This window comes from Python bivittatus, unplaced genomic scaffold, assembly GCF_059951505.1.
Source record: "Python bivittatus isolate LINGU-HERP-01145 unplaced genomic scaffold, Pbiv_v1 ctg000700_np1212, whole genome shotgun sequence".
NCBI classification, from domain to species: domain Eukaryota; kingdom Metazoa; phylum Chordata; class Lepidosauria; order Squamata; family Pythonidae; genus Python; species Python bivittatus.
In genome coordinates, this window is record NW_028277098.1 from 3,373,520 (window position 1) to 3,388,321 (window position 14,802).

General features: G+C 39.9%; 1 protein-coding gene across 1 annotated transcript in view; it reads right to left on the reverse strand.

The window, feature by feature from the left end:
- ATF6 (activating transcription factor 6) overlaps positions 1 to 14,802 on the reverse strand; it is an 83,949-nt gene that overhangs the window by 33,463 nt on the left and 35,684 nt on the right. The window contains exon 15 of the mRNA XM_088153716.1: positions 4,401 to 4,485. Coding sequence (XP_088009842.1) covers positions 4,401 to 4,485 — 85 coding nt within the window. The remainder of the gene's footprint in view (positions 1 to 4,400; positions 4,486 to 14,802) is intronic.

Here is a 14,802-nt window from a genome sequence, read left to right on the forward strand (position 1 = left end):
TTATCTAAGTTTCCCAATATACTGGTTGACTTTAAAATTCTTAAAATTCTTTTTGGCAAACTGTCTTTGAACAAAAGGAAGAGCAAAGCACATTTCCAGTGGAAACTTAAGAGCTTCCATAGCATTACAGGTATTGGGAACAGACTTAAAGACAGCAAGGGACAAGTCACTTGCCTGCAAGTGTGAAAGCCCAAGTCTGCTTAGAAGCTCCTTCTACTGCACACATTTTGCTAACAAATACCCAAATCAAATTACGATTTATTTAACAGAGTAAACCCTTGAATAATGGAAGGAAAAGGTGTATATTAATACAGAATTTTGTTAAATAATTTTGTTAAATAAGAATATAAAGTCTGCTAGACTGAGGGTTTACTACGTTTCTCTTTCTGCTGTTGCACTATTATCCCCATTTTTCCATGCTGTTTATGAAAATACAATAGTTAAAAATGGCTAAGCTGTCATTTTATTCTTTTTCTTTGTCCAAGTTCTTTCATCAGAAAATACTTTTGATCTGCTTTACAGAAATATTTGGACTAGCAATTATTTATAACATACATTGACGTGGTATACAAGAACAATTAAATCATAATAAAATAGAAAACAAAAACAATCATATAAATAAAAATTCCAGGAAATCAAAGTTATACTAGGATTTAAAAATATTTTAAATGCACCCTTAATGCTTATTTTCTCTACTGTTGAGTGTGTGCATGCATGCATATATGAGCCTCTCAGTGAAATAGAAAGCATTTACTTTCCCAACTTTTTCCCCATTCACTTGTTAAGCATTCCATCACTAGGTCCCTCCTTGGCAAGGGGGATGTGGGGGTTCATTTGCAGGGCCGTGCGGAGGAATTTTCAGGGCATCTGCAGGACAAAGTCGCTCGGATTCATTCCAAGTTAGACTCTGAGCATGGGGCAGGGTCTGGGGAGATACCGGGGGACCGTTCTTACCCAGTTATCTGGGAACAGTTTGATCCTGTTGCTCCTGAGGAAGTGGACAGGGTCCTGGGGACTGTGAAGGCCACCACTTGCCATCTTGACCCATGCCCCTCCTGGCTGGAGAAAGCAGCTCGGGAGGTGACATGTGGTTGGATCCAGGCGATGGTTACTACATCCTTGCAGGAGGGGGTGTTTCCGTCTGCCTTCAAGGAGGCGTTGGTGCACCCCCTCCTCCAAAAACCCTCCCTGGATCCCACCGTACTGGACAATTTTCGTCCAGTCTCCCACCTCCCCTTTTTGGGGAAGGTGGTTGAGAAAGTGGTGGCTTCACAGCTCCAAAGGGTCCTGGAGGAAATGGATTATCTGGACCCTTTCCAGTCAGGTTTCAGGCCTGGTTATGGAATGGAAATGGCATTGGTCGCACTTATGGATGATCTCTGGCGGGAGTGGGATGGTGGAAGTGCGACCATCCTTGCTCTCCTTGATCTCTCAGCGGCTTTTGATACTGTCGACCATGGTATCCTGTTGGGACGGTTCAGGGAATTGGGGGTGGGCAGCACAGTATTGTGCTGGTTCGCCTTCTTTCTTCAGGGCCGATCCCAATCGGTGTTGATAGGGAGCGAGAGGTCCCATCCTCGGCCCCTCCTGTGTGGGGTGCCGCAGGGTTCGGTTCTCTCCCCACTCCTTTTCAACATCTACATGAAGCCGCTGGGTGAGATCATCCGTCACCATGGGATGAGGTATCATCAGTACGCTGATGATACGCAATTATACATCTCCATCCCTGGTGAAAGTGCCATGGCCACCCTTTCTCGGTGCCTGGAGGCTGTAAGGGTCTGGATGGGGAGCAACAGGCTTCGGCTGAACCCTGGTAAGATGGAGTGGCTGTGGGTTAATGGCTCCTCTGTATCCGGGACTTTGTCATCTTTGGTGCTTGAAAGGGTGGCACTACCCCAGACAGACCCAGTGCATAATCTGGGGGTCCTCCTAGACTCATGGCTCCTGCTTCAAGAGCAGGTGGCAGCCGTGGCAAGGAGGGCCTTTGCACAACTTTGGGTTGTGCATCAGTTACGCCCTTTCCTGGATCAGGAAGCCCTTCGAACAGTCACTCACGCCCTTGTTATCTCCCAGATAGACTACTGCAATGCGTTCTACATGGGGCTACCCTTGAAGAGTATCCGGAAGCTACAGCTGGTCCAGAATGCAGCCACGCAGGCTATTTTTGGAGCCCTGAGAAGGGCCCATGTAACACCATTGCTCCGCGAGCTGCATTGAGTACCAGTTTGCTTCCGGGTCCAATTCAAGGTGTTGGTTATTATCTTTAAAGCCCTACATGGCATGGGACCAGGTTACCTAAGGGACCGCCTCTCCCCTATGACTTCAACCCGTCCCACCCAGTCACACAGAGAGGGAATGCTTCGGATCCCCTCAGTAAAAGAACTCCGTCTAGCGGGGTCCAGAAGGCGGGCCTTCTCTGCTGTAGCCCCCGCTCTTTGGAACATTCTGCCCCCGGAGGTGCGATTGGCCCCCTCACTCCTGACCTTCCGAAGGATCTTGAAGACCTGGTTCTGCCACTTGGCCTGGGGTGGGGAGGGAACATCTCAAGCAGGGAGATGGCTAGCCCCATAGTGGCTGCCTGCCCCCGCCCTGATTTTCCATCTTCTTGGATTTTTTGTTTCTAGTATTGTTTTAATTGTATATATGGTATGTATTTTATATATATTTATAGTTTTAATGTCTTTGTAACCCGCCCAGAGTCCCCTATTGTAGGGGAGAGTCCCCCTATTGTGGGAGAGAAATCCAATAAATAAAATAAAAAAATAAAATAAAATAAATAGAAAAAGATTTTACTCTTGGTTTAAACAGATGCATAAAGTGATTTCTACTCTTGAAGAGTCTTTCCCTGGATCCACCTGTATTGGCTACCTATTGCCCAGTCTCTACCTACTGCTGAGAAGGAGGTGTGCTTTAGCAAAGAATGATCTGGATCATTTTCAGTCAGGTTTCAGGTCTGGGTATGGGATTTAAAACAGCACTGGTCACTCTGGTAGATAAGCTCTGGATCTGGATGGTGGAGGTGCACTCCTCATGGTTATCCCTGACCTCTGGTTGCTCATGATACCATCAATCATGGTATCCTTCTGGATCATTGCAAGTGTGGGGAATTAGAGCCCTGTTTTGCAGTGGCTCTGCTCTTTCCTAAGTGGGCAATTCTAATTCATGTAAGTGGGGAAGGAGAAGTCAGCCTCTAGGAGGCTCCTTTTTTGGGTTCTAAATCCTCTTCTGTGTATTTAACATTTATATAAGGCCACTGGAAAAAGTTATCAATCAGTTTGGGATATCAGCAACAATATGTTGATTGTTCATTGTCACCCTTGGGCTGAACCATATTTGTCGTGGCTTTGAGGGTCTGGAGGTGGAAACTAAAGTTGAACCCAAATCAGTTGAACCCAAATCGGATAGAGCTGAGTTTGTCCACAGACCATCTTGCTGCTCCAGATGTCACTCTAGATGGGATGGCCTCCCCCAGAAAGGTCTATGACTAGAGTGTCCTTATCGACTCATGCTACTGCTGTGAGGGTAGGTGGAAGCTGTGGCCAGGAAGACTTCACCTAGCTTTGGCTGGTGCAACAGTGATGGCTCTATCTGAAGTGGGAGGTCCTACAATAGTAACACATGGAATCATCATGACTAGAGTAGATTACTGCAATGTGTTCTACCTGGGGCTATCTTTCAAGATTACCCAGAAGCTGCAGTTGTTGCCAAATACAGCTGCCCACAGTGGTGGGTAAAAGCCACTATTGCCATATGGCCTATACTGTGGGCAATGCACTCGCTTCCAATAGGTTTCTGTGTACAGTTCAAAGTGCAGGTTTATACCTTTAAGGCCACAAAGGTCTTGGCTCCTAGGTTCTTATAAAACTGCTTTCTCCAAGGACTGACCTTTCTAGTTTACTTGTCCAGCTGGGGCCTGAGAACATTTGATCTGTGAGAGGTGAGAATGATGGAAGCTTCAAAATGGTGCTTTTCTGTGATGGCCCCCACTTTATATAGCAGTCTCCCATTGGAGGTCAGATTACCACAAACCCTGATTTCTTTTTGGAAAGCTGCCAGAATGGAGCTATTCTGCAGAGTCTTTGAAAACTTACAATGCCCATTGGTAGGTTGGTGCTGTTGATGCTTTACTTTTACTTCTGTTGTACCGAAGAAGCACTGTTCTTAACAGTTTCTGTTTTCATGTCTTTTTATGAATGTAAGCAGGCATGAGTCATATGATTTTGGTGGTATATAAACAAAATAAATAAAATTCAAAAATTATTGCCATGTTATTTGAATCACAGCTCATCTGAAGAGTCTGAACTTGTTACAGTAATTTTAAAATGTCCATGAAATACTCATACAATTTGACCTTAATGAAACAGCAGCTTCTTTGACAATATGTTAACTTTCATACTCACCGCTGATGTTTATTGCTGGTAACACTATTGACATCTTTGGTCGTCTGGTCTTATTGTGTGTGGTGGCAGGTAACAACAGGTGATCCTAAAAAATATGTTATAGATGTTAAGTTGTACTAGTGATTTTTAAAATGTGAAAAAGATTAAAATCAACCATTAAAACCAGCACAAGTCCCTATCTAAAGAACCTTTGAAACACTGCTGTCTTTTCTTACAGATTCCAGATAGATGTATTTTCAGGAGCTGGCATTAGTAATAAATCCTGGGTCAATTCACCATGTCAATTCCATTTGGGATAAAAATTCAAACTTGTGTAGATGCTTCTGTAAAAATATCATAGTTGAATACAGCTATCAGGAAGGACTGAACTAGTTTATTTCTGCCTACTTTGGATTATATTTTTGGATTATATTATCAGCAAAGTGTTGTTGTTTTTAAGCCAACCGTAACATTAAGAGTGTCAAGTTCCCATTTGGATTACAAAACAAAACTCTTGCCACAAATCGTTCACAATCTGAATGTCTACTTTTTACCCACCAGATCTTCACCCATCATTATTACTAATTCAGGGTTCTATTTGTTTTTAAATGAAACAATAGCCCTATCATGCCATCTAGCTTCCATGTTGATGTGAGAGCTTAACATATAATTTTTAACTATCTCTGGCGTTTGAATTAATTGCAGTTTATTCAATATTCTTTATTCCCTGCTTCTTTTAGTGTTACATTATAAAGAATGTTCTAAATTGTTAATGTTAACTTATATAAATCTATAAATTATATAAATATAATTTAATTTATATTAGCAGTCACCTTAAGTTCTCCAGAGAGCATGTAAGAGTTATTTTAACTAAAGATGTGGTTAACTGAAAAAAAATCATGCTATAAAACAAGGATTATTCAGCCTCAAGAACCTTTGAATCTAAATGATCAAAAGAAGGGGTACCAATCTTGAAAATAAATATGGCATGAAGTTTAACGGAGCCTTGCTTAATAGGAACTATTTGCTGCTCTTCCTCATTTAGATGCTGCTGTGATTATAGATCTGCAATGCACAACCTTTGCTTGTGTCCTTCTACAAGCCAAGAAAATCTATACTTCAGTTTGATTAAAGAAACATACTGCCTCAGATTGAATTTAGAATGTATAGAGCATTGTCCTCAGAAGCTTACTGAGCTAGAGGATAGCCATGACAAAAATTGGAGCCAGGACCTAGTTTGGCAACGTCATCTTTCCAGCCAGATAGTTTTCCAGCCATTATGCCAGGTGATTAGTTTTAGGATTTCTCTTGGATTGTCATTCCATCACAGCAGAAGTGCTGGCTCAGAGCTACAAAGTCATCTGCTCTGGAGTCTAACTTTCTTTGATTTATTTTGTCTTTAGATGACACTTCACATGAAAAGAGCAGATGGTGGGTTTTTAAGGCTCATATTTCAATTTTTACTATATATCTTAATATTGCTAACAACAAATTTAGATATTTGTATCTCAAATACATTATACAATATTAAACTGCCAATTAACAATGCTTTGCTTTCTTTCTCTTCCTATTTTGGCAACAGCTGAGAGGGTCAATGAAATATGGGCCTTTTTGCTTATAACCCAAAACAATATATGAAGGAAGGATTCAAAAGGACTTTTTTCCAGATAGTTAAATTCACCCATATGGATTTGGCCACATTAACTATCCAATATGCCACATAAAATGTGGAAGTTATGGGGACAGATGCAAAGTTTATTTTGACAAATTCAGTTACTTAGATGAGGGCTGTTGCTTTAACCTGATAGCTGGAGGCCATTGTTAGGCATAAAATTAATACAGGTGCAATATGGAATCCTTTCTTTCTCTACTCTGGCACTAGATTGCTTGATACAACTCTTTCAGAACCTCTAAGTAAAGATAACCATAGAAACACAACAAGCATTTAGTCACTTCCTCCTGAGTAGTACAGGTGTTGTATTTGGAGAAGATACAGTTCAACATAAACAATGCAACATCAGTAGTGGAAAAGTCAAAGAAAACCATGACTGAGAAAGAGCCATGTGGATACGTGAGACAAGAGAGAGAGACAGGCAGCCACTGCTGGAGTCGCAGTTTGATAATACTGTGGTGGTGTGCATATGAAGGGCAGAGAAGAAGATGGAGGGCAGAAATTTAACACATTTTCTAGAAGGATTCAATGATTTATCATATGATAAGGAGTTTGAATAAACCAGTCTTTCATTGCCTTGTAGCATACAGGTAGTCCTTGTTTAGTGACCACAGAAAATTTTTCATTAAGCGGGGTGGTCATTAAGCAAGGCATCATGTGACTGCACCCAATTTTACAATATTTTTTGTGGTGGTCGTTAAGCAAATCACGTGGTTCTCCATTGATTTTGCTTGTTGGAAGCTGGCAGGGAAGGCCGCAAATGGCGATCACGTGAGCCTGGGATGCTGCAACTCTTGTAAGTGTGACCTGACTGCCAAGTGCCTGGATTGCAATCACGTAACCGTGGGGGGTGGGGTGGTGTGATGGTCATAAGTGCAAGGACTTTTAGCGTCATGGTAACTTCGAATGCTTTCTAAACAAACGGTTGTTAAGTGAGCTCTACCTGGACACAAACTGAACTATTTTTATCGAAGTTTTCTAAACTGTTATAGAAAGACAGGGACCTGGAAGAAAAATTATCAATTAGCATCAGACAAGTCTTGATTTAAACTAGATTCTCAATCAAGCTGAGAGGGATTTATCCTCATTTTAAACAGCTCCCTGTTTTGCTTTTAATTCCAAAATGCCTCTGTCCAGAACAAGGACTGTAGCAAGAGTGGAGCTGAAAAGTGTTTTAGAAAAAGTATTATTTAAAATATTTCTCAACTGCCCATCACCCAGATCAATCCTATGGCAGTATACAAAAACTGGGGAAAAAATTAATCACATCAAACACCGGTTACAGTGAGAAAAAAGGCCATAGAGCAGGCAGAAGAAACATTATTGTTTAAATGCCCTTGACAACTTAAAAGTTTTAACCTGACACCTTAATTTACAAACACTTCCTTAGTCTCCTGGGATGCACAGTGTAGACTTAATCTCTCAATTCAACAGTGGGCAATAAAGCTGTTTATTTGTGATCTGACTGTCTTCTTTCCCCATTGGATTCAGGGCTGCCTGCTTACTAAGGGAGATGGGACATGACTGGTGTACAGGATGAAGGTTATGGATATATACAAACTCTAGAAAAAGAGGGCTGGCAAAGAGTGAGTAAATGCAATACAAAAATTCCCAAGCATGTTCAAGTAAGCTACAATTCTCCTACTTTTTCGTTTTATATCAAGGTATCTCTTAATTTAAATGCCATGATGTGTCTATACCTACAAAGATCAGGATTGTTCAAGTCATGGTATTTCCTGTGAGACTCTATGGAAGTGAAAGTTGGATTTTAATGAAGCAGGATAGTTAGCATATTGATGCCTTTGAACTTTGGTGTTGGAGAAGACTCCTGAGAATACCGTGGACAGCCAAAACAACAAACTGACGGATCAAAGAAGAAATCAACCCAGAGTTCTCACTCGAGGTACAAATGACCAGGCTCAAATTATCCTACCTTGGACACATTATGCTATTTGGACCCAGCTCTCTGGAAAAGGCTCTAATGCTGGGAATGGTGGAAGGAAAGAGAAGAGGATGACCAGCAGCAAGATGGATGGACTCAGTTACAGTGGCAATGAGTGCACCATTGGGAGACTTGAAAGAACAGGTCATGGAGAAAATCTATGTGGTTACTAAAGTCAGAAATGACTTGATGGCACATAAATCATCTCTTTAATATTTATTTAGCAAGACGGAGACTTCCCCCCATAATTTCCCTTTAGCACTAGGAGGTGGCACAATCAAGATTGCATGAATGAGAATAAAGGTGAGCTGTTCAAGTGCAGCTTCCAGATTTTTTTTTTCGCAAGAAAAAAGCCAATAGGGATGAAGATTCATGAATATGGGAAATCTTATATCCATTTTACTTGGCCTGACGTATCTAATTTGTATCTTTCTGACATCATAATAGGTCAAATACAATCAGTGGCTTAGCACTTGTTAAAACTGTTAAAGAAGTTCTCAATGTGGTAGTTTTCTTCATACAGAATTTGGAATACTACATGCAGTTTCTATTAAAAGTTTCACATTTTCCCAGGTGAAAGTTTGCTTAATTTATTTTTCAGATATGACTTTCTACAGTATTGATGTTCCAATTCCATAGCTAATCTACCCACACTGTTTTTCTCTTCTTTGTTTCTATAACAATGAAGAAACAGAAACACAGCCTTCTTATTTAAGCACTCTACCAGAAACTGTCCAGGCCCATAATAACAGTGTAATGTTTTAGATAACTTCTAACAATCTGAGACAAAATTATGTGGAGCTTTTCCTAATTGTTTTGTACATTTCTTGAGAGTGGTCATTTTGATTCCGGCTTACAATAGGTATTTACAATACAGAATTCAGACCCCAAGTTTAAATTGAAGCTTGAAGGGGCTCAGCATAGCACTTGGCAAGTGACTTTTCTTTAATATTGACTCAGGAATTGGAGCTTGGATGGCAAAGGAGGTGGCAAAGGAGGAACAAGTTACAACACCAGAAATAAAAAAGATTCCCATCTCTGCTTTAATTCTGGCATCTCACACTGAGATTTTGCTTTTCCTGTAAAAATAAAGGACACAGAAAAAGAAAAAGAAAAGCAATAGTCCTGAAGTTCAATCCTGAAACCAACTTTGCTACTTGAAACACTATAAGAAAACATCCAAATACCTTATCCCAAAGTCTAGAGAAACTGCGTATATGTACACCCAGAGAAAGAATGACAGAAAATAAACATGTGAATCCAGATCAATAAAACTTGGGGATCACTTTATACAGATGTCTAAATACTTAGCCACAGAATTTTAAAAGCACCCAATAATAGATTGCCACTGACTATGTTCCTTAGCAATCCATCAAGAATAATAGTGTTTCCATCAAGGAGATCCGTAGTATAGACTTAGGAAAGGTCCAGAGGATTACTATCCAGAAAGTATTCTTAAAGAGATTTCTGTTCACATTAATTTAAAATGACACTGAAGACTTAATCTGAAAAGGTAATATTTTACTATTTGCAGTTACTATCTGTCAGATGCAAAGCAAGAGGAACAATTACTACTGCTATTTTACATTCTAAGAGTATATTCTTCTGTTTGTCCTCATAAGAACTTTATGCCACCCTTATTATTTTACATGCTTGGAATTAGATATAATCCACTACAATGAAATGTGGTACTTTATTCCTGATGGAGTCCAATCTTCTTTCCAATCTAGAAATAGTTTCTTATAAATCTGAATATGCTTTAGGGCAGGGGTCCCCAACCCCTGGGCCATGGACCAGTACCAGTCCGTGGCCTGTTAGGAACCAGGCCGCACAGGAGGAGGAGGAACCAGGCCGCACAGCAGCAGGAGGCACAGTGGCGGGCGAGCGAGCAAAGCTTCATCTGTATTTACAGCTGCTCCCCATCGCTTGCATTACCGCCTGAGCTCCGCCTCCTGTCAGATCAGTGGCGGCGTTAGATTCTCATAGGAGCGCGAACCCTACTGTGAACTGCACATGTGAGGGATCTAGGTTCCGCGCTCCTTATGAGAATCTAATGCCTGATGATCTGAGTGGAGCTGAGGCGGTGATGTTAGCGCTGGGGAGTGGCTGCAAATACAGATTATCATTAGCAGAGAGGTTTGACTGCATAGAGATCATAATAAATCAATTGCTTGCAGACTCATATCAAAACCCTATCATGTAATGCGCTTGAATCATCCCGAAACCACCACCCCCGGTCCATGGAAAAATTGTCTTCCATGAAACCAGTCCTTGGTGCCAAAAAGGTTGGGGACCACTGCTTTAGGGCCTCTATGCAAATAACAGAGGGAAAAAAGTTTCTAACTGATTACAATGCCAGAAAGCTAAAAATCAGCAGAGCTAATTCTTAACCAACAGATGGTGCTGTGATCTATTGGCATCTGATATTTCACTGTTGTTGCACCTGGACTTTAGAACACACTAGACATTGTTGTATAATTGCAAACTTGGCTAAACACATAGAACCAAATGGGGAAAAAAAGGCTTCATCTGTATGGAATTACCTTTGAAAAAATAAATATGAAAGAGAACTCTAGTGCATCAATGGAGCTCGCCTGGTGTTAAGACTGTTTAACACCCATACAATGAAATCAATAGTTGCAATTGTGCACATCGGAGAGAGATAAAATGCAGCTGGAAATGGCCCAAACATACAATTGTGGATTTATGAATTCAAGGTAGAATGTCAGTTCAAGAGACTGATAAGCTTCTGCCAAATGACTGGGAGGGAAAGAAAAAGCTTACATTGTTGGAGAAGCAGCATAGTCTTCATAAATGTTTTCTCTTTCTGCATAAACCCACTGTTCTGCAACTACTAAACAACTTCCATTTTATAATGAAGGCATAATTTTGGAACTAAGATTTGGAAAAAGGAATAACTTTTTTATTATTCTTATCAACACATATTTCAGTTTTGCCAACTGTACTCAAACCAAAATTAAGGCTCACTGAGAGAGAGTAAACAGCAAAATTCTTCTCCCTCTTGCTGGACAGAGAGGACTCTTTGAACTGACATATTTGGGTTCTTAAATTCAAGTAGATTCCAAGTAGCCATTCAGAATTGCAAAAATGAACCTTTCAGTAGACATACCGATCTTTCCTGAGTTTGGCTAAGTAAAGGATACTGATGCATATTCCTCCTCCTCCTCCTCCTCCTCAAAAAAAAAAAAAGGCCTGGTACACTTCCTTTTATTTTGCAACAACAAAACTGAAATATAATGATCACAACAAAAGGTGGCATTTGATTCAAAAATCTAATCCTTTACTCCATCTGGATTATAGATTCTTACAGAGTAAAAGTAAAATTGTGCCTCCACCTCTAAAAGCTTGCAAGCTGATTAAACTTTGACACCTCACTGGAAATATGTAAGAGGAGAAACTATCTATCCCCTATTGCTTGAAAATAATAATATTGAGGTGCAAACTAGATGGATTAAACCACAATGATTATAGGTCACGGCATAAATACTCTAACACACTTGGATCTGCTTGCCAGCTTCAAGAATTTGCAGAAGCTCTCCAGTTGCACTATGACCTGAGTTTTCATCTGGTAAAAATTCCAAATGGGGCATGATTTAGCAGTTTCCTAACTTTATAGCCCTGTTTTTTGTATTTGCATCTTTCATTAAAATATCTGTAACACATAAAGGCCTTTAAAAAAGAAAAGAACATTATATGAAAGCTCTTCTCAAAGTTGTAGACTGGAAAATTGGTGCAATACATTGGGAAATTATGGGAAAACTGATACAAGCATGTAAATAAATCAGTCCATACTCTCCCTTAGCTCGTTTGGTATTAAAGACACTTGCAGCTAAATTACTTCCTGTCATTTAAATGCAACTGTCTTTCTTTCATTTTAATCATCCTGTATACAGAAGATGAATAAGGTTCTAGACTGATCACTGGAATTTGTTGGTTGAGGTACCCCAAGTAAATTATCTTGAGAAATCGTTTTCTTTAATAATGAAACCAATTTCCATTTGTGCACTGCTTTAATTATTTGTTACGGCATAAGTATCTCAGAAATAGATCTTGAGAATAAGTACTGTATCACTCAAAAACTTTTTTATTTAGCATATCAAAGTATACAGTACTTTGTTCTCTGTTTAAATTTTAAACCAAGATTTTCTTAAGCAGAAACAAAAATATGTTCACATGATAAGCCATACAGTATAACTGATTCAGAACAATACGTACATCTCTCGTCTTCTAACTATTGTGGTATGCAAACTTGTTCCACTGAAAAGACCACTGGATCTAAGCAGATATTACAGGAAATATTATTCTGTTCTTTCAGGGAGCCAAAGGCAACATTTGTAAATCCTCCTTTTATCTAAGATAGCTTATGAAGGATGTGTGTAACTTGCATAGTATCATTTAGTAAGCTAGGAATTCAAAACTAAAAATGCAGCAGGAGGCACCTCTGTTGACACCTGCCACTTTGCTTTTCAAAAAAATTGTTATACTTTTTAAAGTTAATCAGGAAATTGGCATGCTGCAAAATACAATAGTCTTCTATCAAAATGTTTATTCTTCGGCTCCTCACGTAGACTCCACATTAGAAAAAGAAAAAATAAATTGTAGTAGAGGAGACAGCTGCAAGCTGCAAGCCAGCTGCAAATGTGCCTGGAAGCGCCCTTATCTGCCCAGAAATATAGTAAAAGTAAGGTGGACTCTGAAGCTAAGCAAGGTTAAATCTAGTTAGTATTTGGAAGGGAGACCTTCAGGGAATAACAAGGATGTAGGACAGGCAAGAAAGTACATGTCTCTTTCTCTCTCTTGGAAGAAGGCAAAAGCAAATAACTTCTCTAGCGTTTTTAAGAAAATTACATAAATATATCTTTGAAGGCACCAGAAATCAAGCTTAAGATGAAGTATATTTTATCTAACCTTAAGCTGGGAGTGGTAGGAAACATCTTGGGGGAACGAGAAGAAACAGCAGGCAAAAACTTCATCAATTTATATTTTGATAAATTTATGTTTTGTAACTAGCCATGCCTGCCATGGCAACCCTTTCTGAATGAGCAAGTCCTCTCCTCAATCAGTCATTCTGAGAGAGTGCTCAGAACGTGTATTTTTAACATTCCAAATATACGTACTAGACTAAGTAAAATCCTAAGTCAGTAAGTACCTACATGCTCATGCATACATTCCAGTCAGAAAAAACAACTGATACAAACAGGGATCTCAAAGCACACACACACAAACAAAAAACCACTAGGTGTGGACAGTACTAGTGAATTTTGACTTATATATGTTTGCATATGTGTATTAGAATACAGATACTAGGTACGATCACATCCTTTAAAGTGTGGAAAGTCAATGAAATTCTGCATATAGTTTAAAACCAAACAAAAGAAGAAGGTGACATTATATTAAAAAGATTCTAATAAGAACAACACTTTGACAGTGGAATCAGAGATAATTTCCCTTTACTGGATGTGCTCAAACAGCATGTTTTCATTTGGATTCCTGGTCTGAGCAGGGGTTTTGACTCAAAAGACTAAACGGTCCCTTCTACTTCTGTGACTCTATGAAAAAAGGATTTTTATCACTTACCAAATATCAACCAAATATTGAAATAGGCTGAATATTAACTCCACATTTTTCAAGACACTGATGAAATTTGCCACAATATGCAAGCTCATATAGCCCATTAAAATTTATAATTTATGTATTACATAAAAGCAAAAATAAAGACTATTATTAAAACACTATTTCAATATTCCATTTACTGGTTACTTTTGTAAAGAAACAGGTGCTCTTAATTAAACCAAAAATTTGTCTTCTCTGATCTTGAAAAATGTAAGACATAGGCTCCTAAAGGGCATACTTAATCCTTTAATTGGAGTACAACCCTAACCCAATCCTGTGTTGTCTCATCTACTGAACATCTAAGAATTTTGGTTTTCTCTGAAATGAGCCCCAGTTGATTTACCATATCTAGTCCTTTACTGTATTCAACAGCAGTGGCTTAAGGGGGGGCGGGGGAGATAGAGCTGTGTATTTGCATGCAGAAGAAACCCAGCCCCAAATTCCAGACGATCTCTCACAGGAACTATGTCCGCCTAGCTTAGTGTTTTTGTTTTAATGCCTCCAAGTCAGTTTTTGACTTCTGGCGACTGCCTGGACAAGCCCCTGCAGTTTCTTTGGCAAGGTTTTTCAAAAGTGGTTGGCCATGGCCTCCTCCCTAGGGCTGAGACAGAGGGACTGGCCCAAGGTCACCCAGCTGGCTTGGTGCCTGAGGGACTAGAACTCACATCTTCCCAGTTTCTAACCTGGTGCCTTAACCACTACACCAAACTGGCTCTAACTTAATATTGCCTACAGCAAATGGCAGCTTTCCTTCAAGCCTGCAGTCTTTCTCTCAAGTTAAAAACATGGGGAATAGAGGTCTGAAAATCCCACTGGCTGAAGTCTAAGCAATCTTTCCCTATGACCAGGTTGCTCAGCCAAGTGGAACTACTGTAACACAGAATCTTCTTCAAATCCCCACCCCTGGGTCTCCCAGAGGAAAAGTGAAAAATAAATTTAATGCAGTGCCAGTGGTACTGGTGGTGGTGGTCATCATCATCATCATCTAAAGCAGTGTGTCTCAACCTTGGCAGCTTGAAGATTGTGGACTAGAATTCTGGGAGTTGAAGTCCACACATCTTGAAGCTGCCAAGGTTGAGAAACATTGATCTAAAGGAACCAATAGGGATGCAGTCCCTCTGTGTGGTTTATCCATGATGCCACCATTTACTCAAAGTCCTATTCAGAAGAGAGAA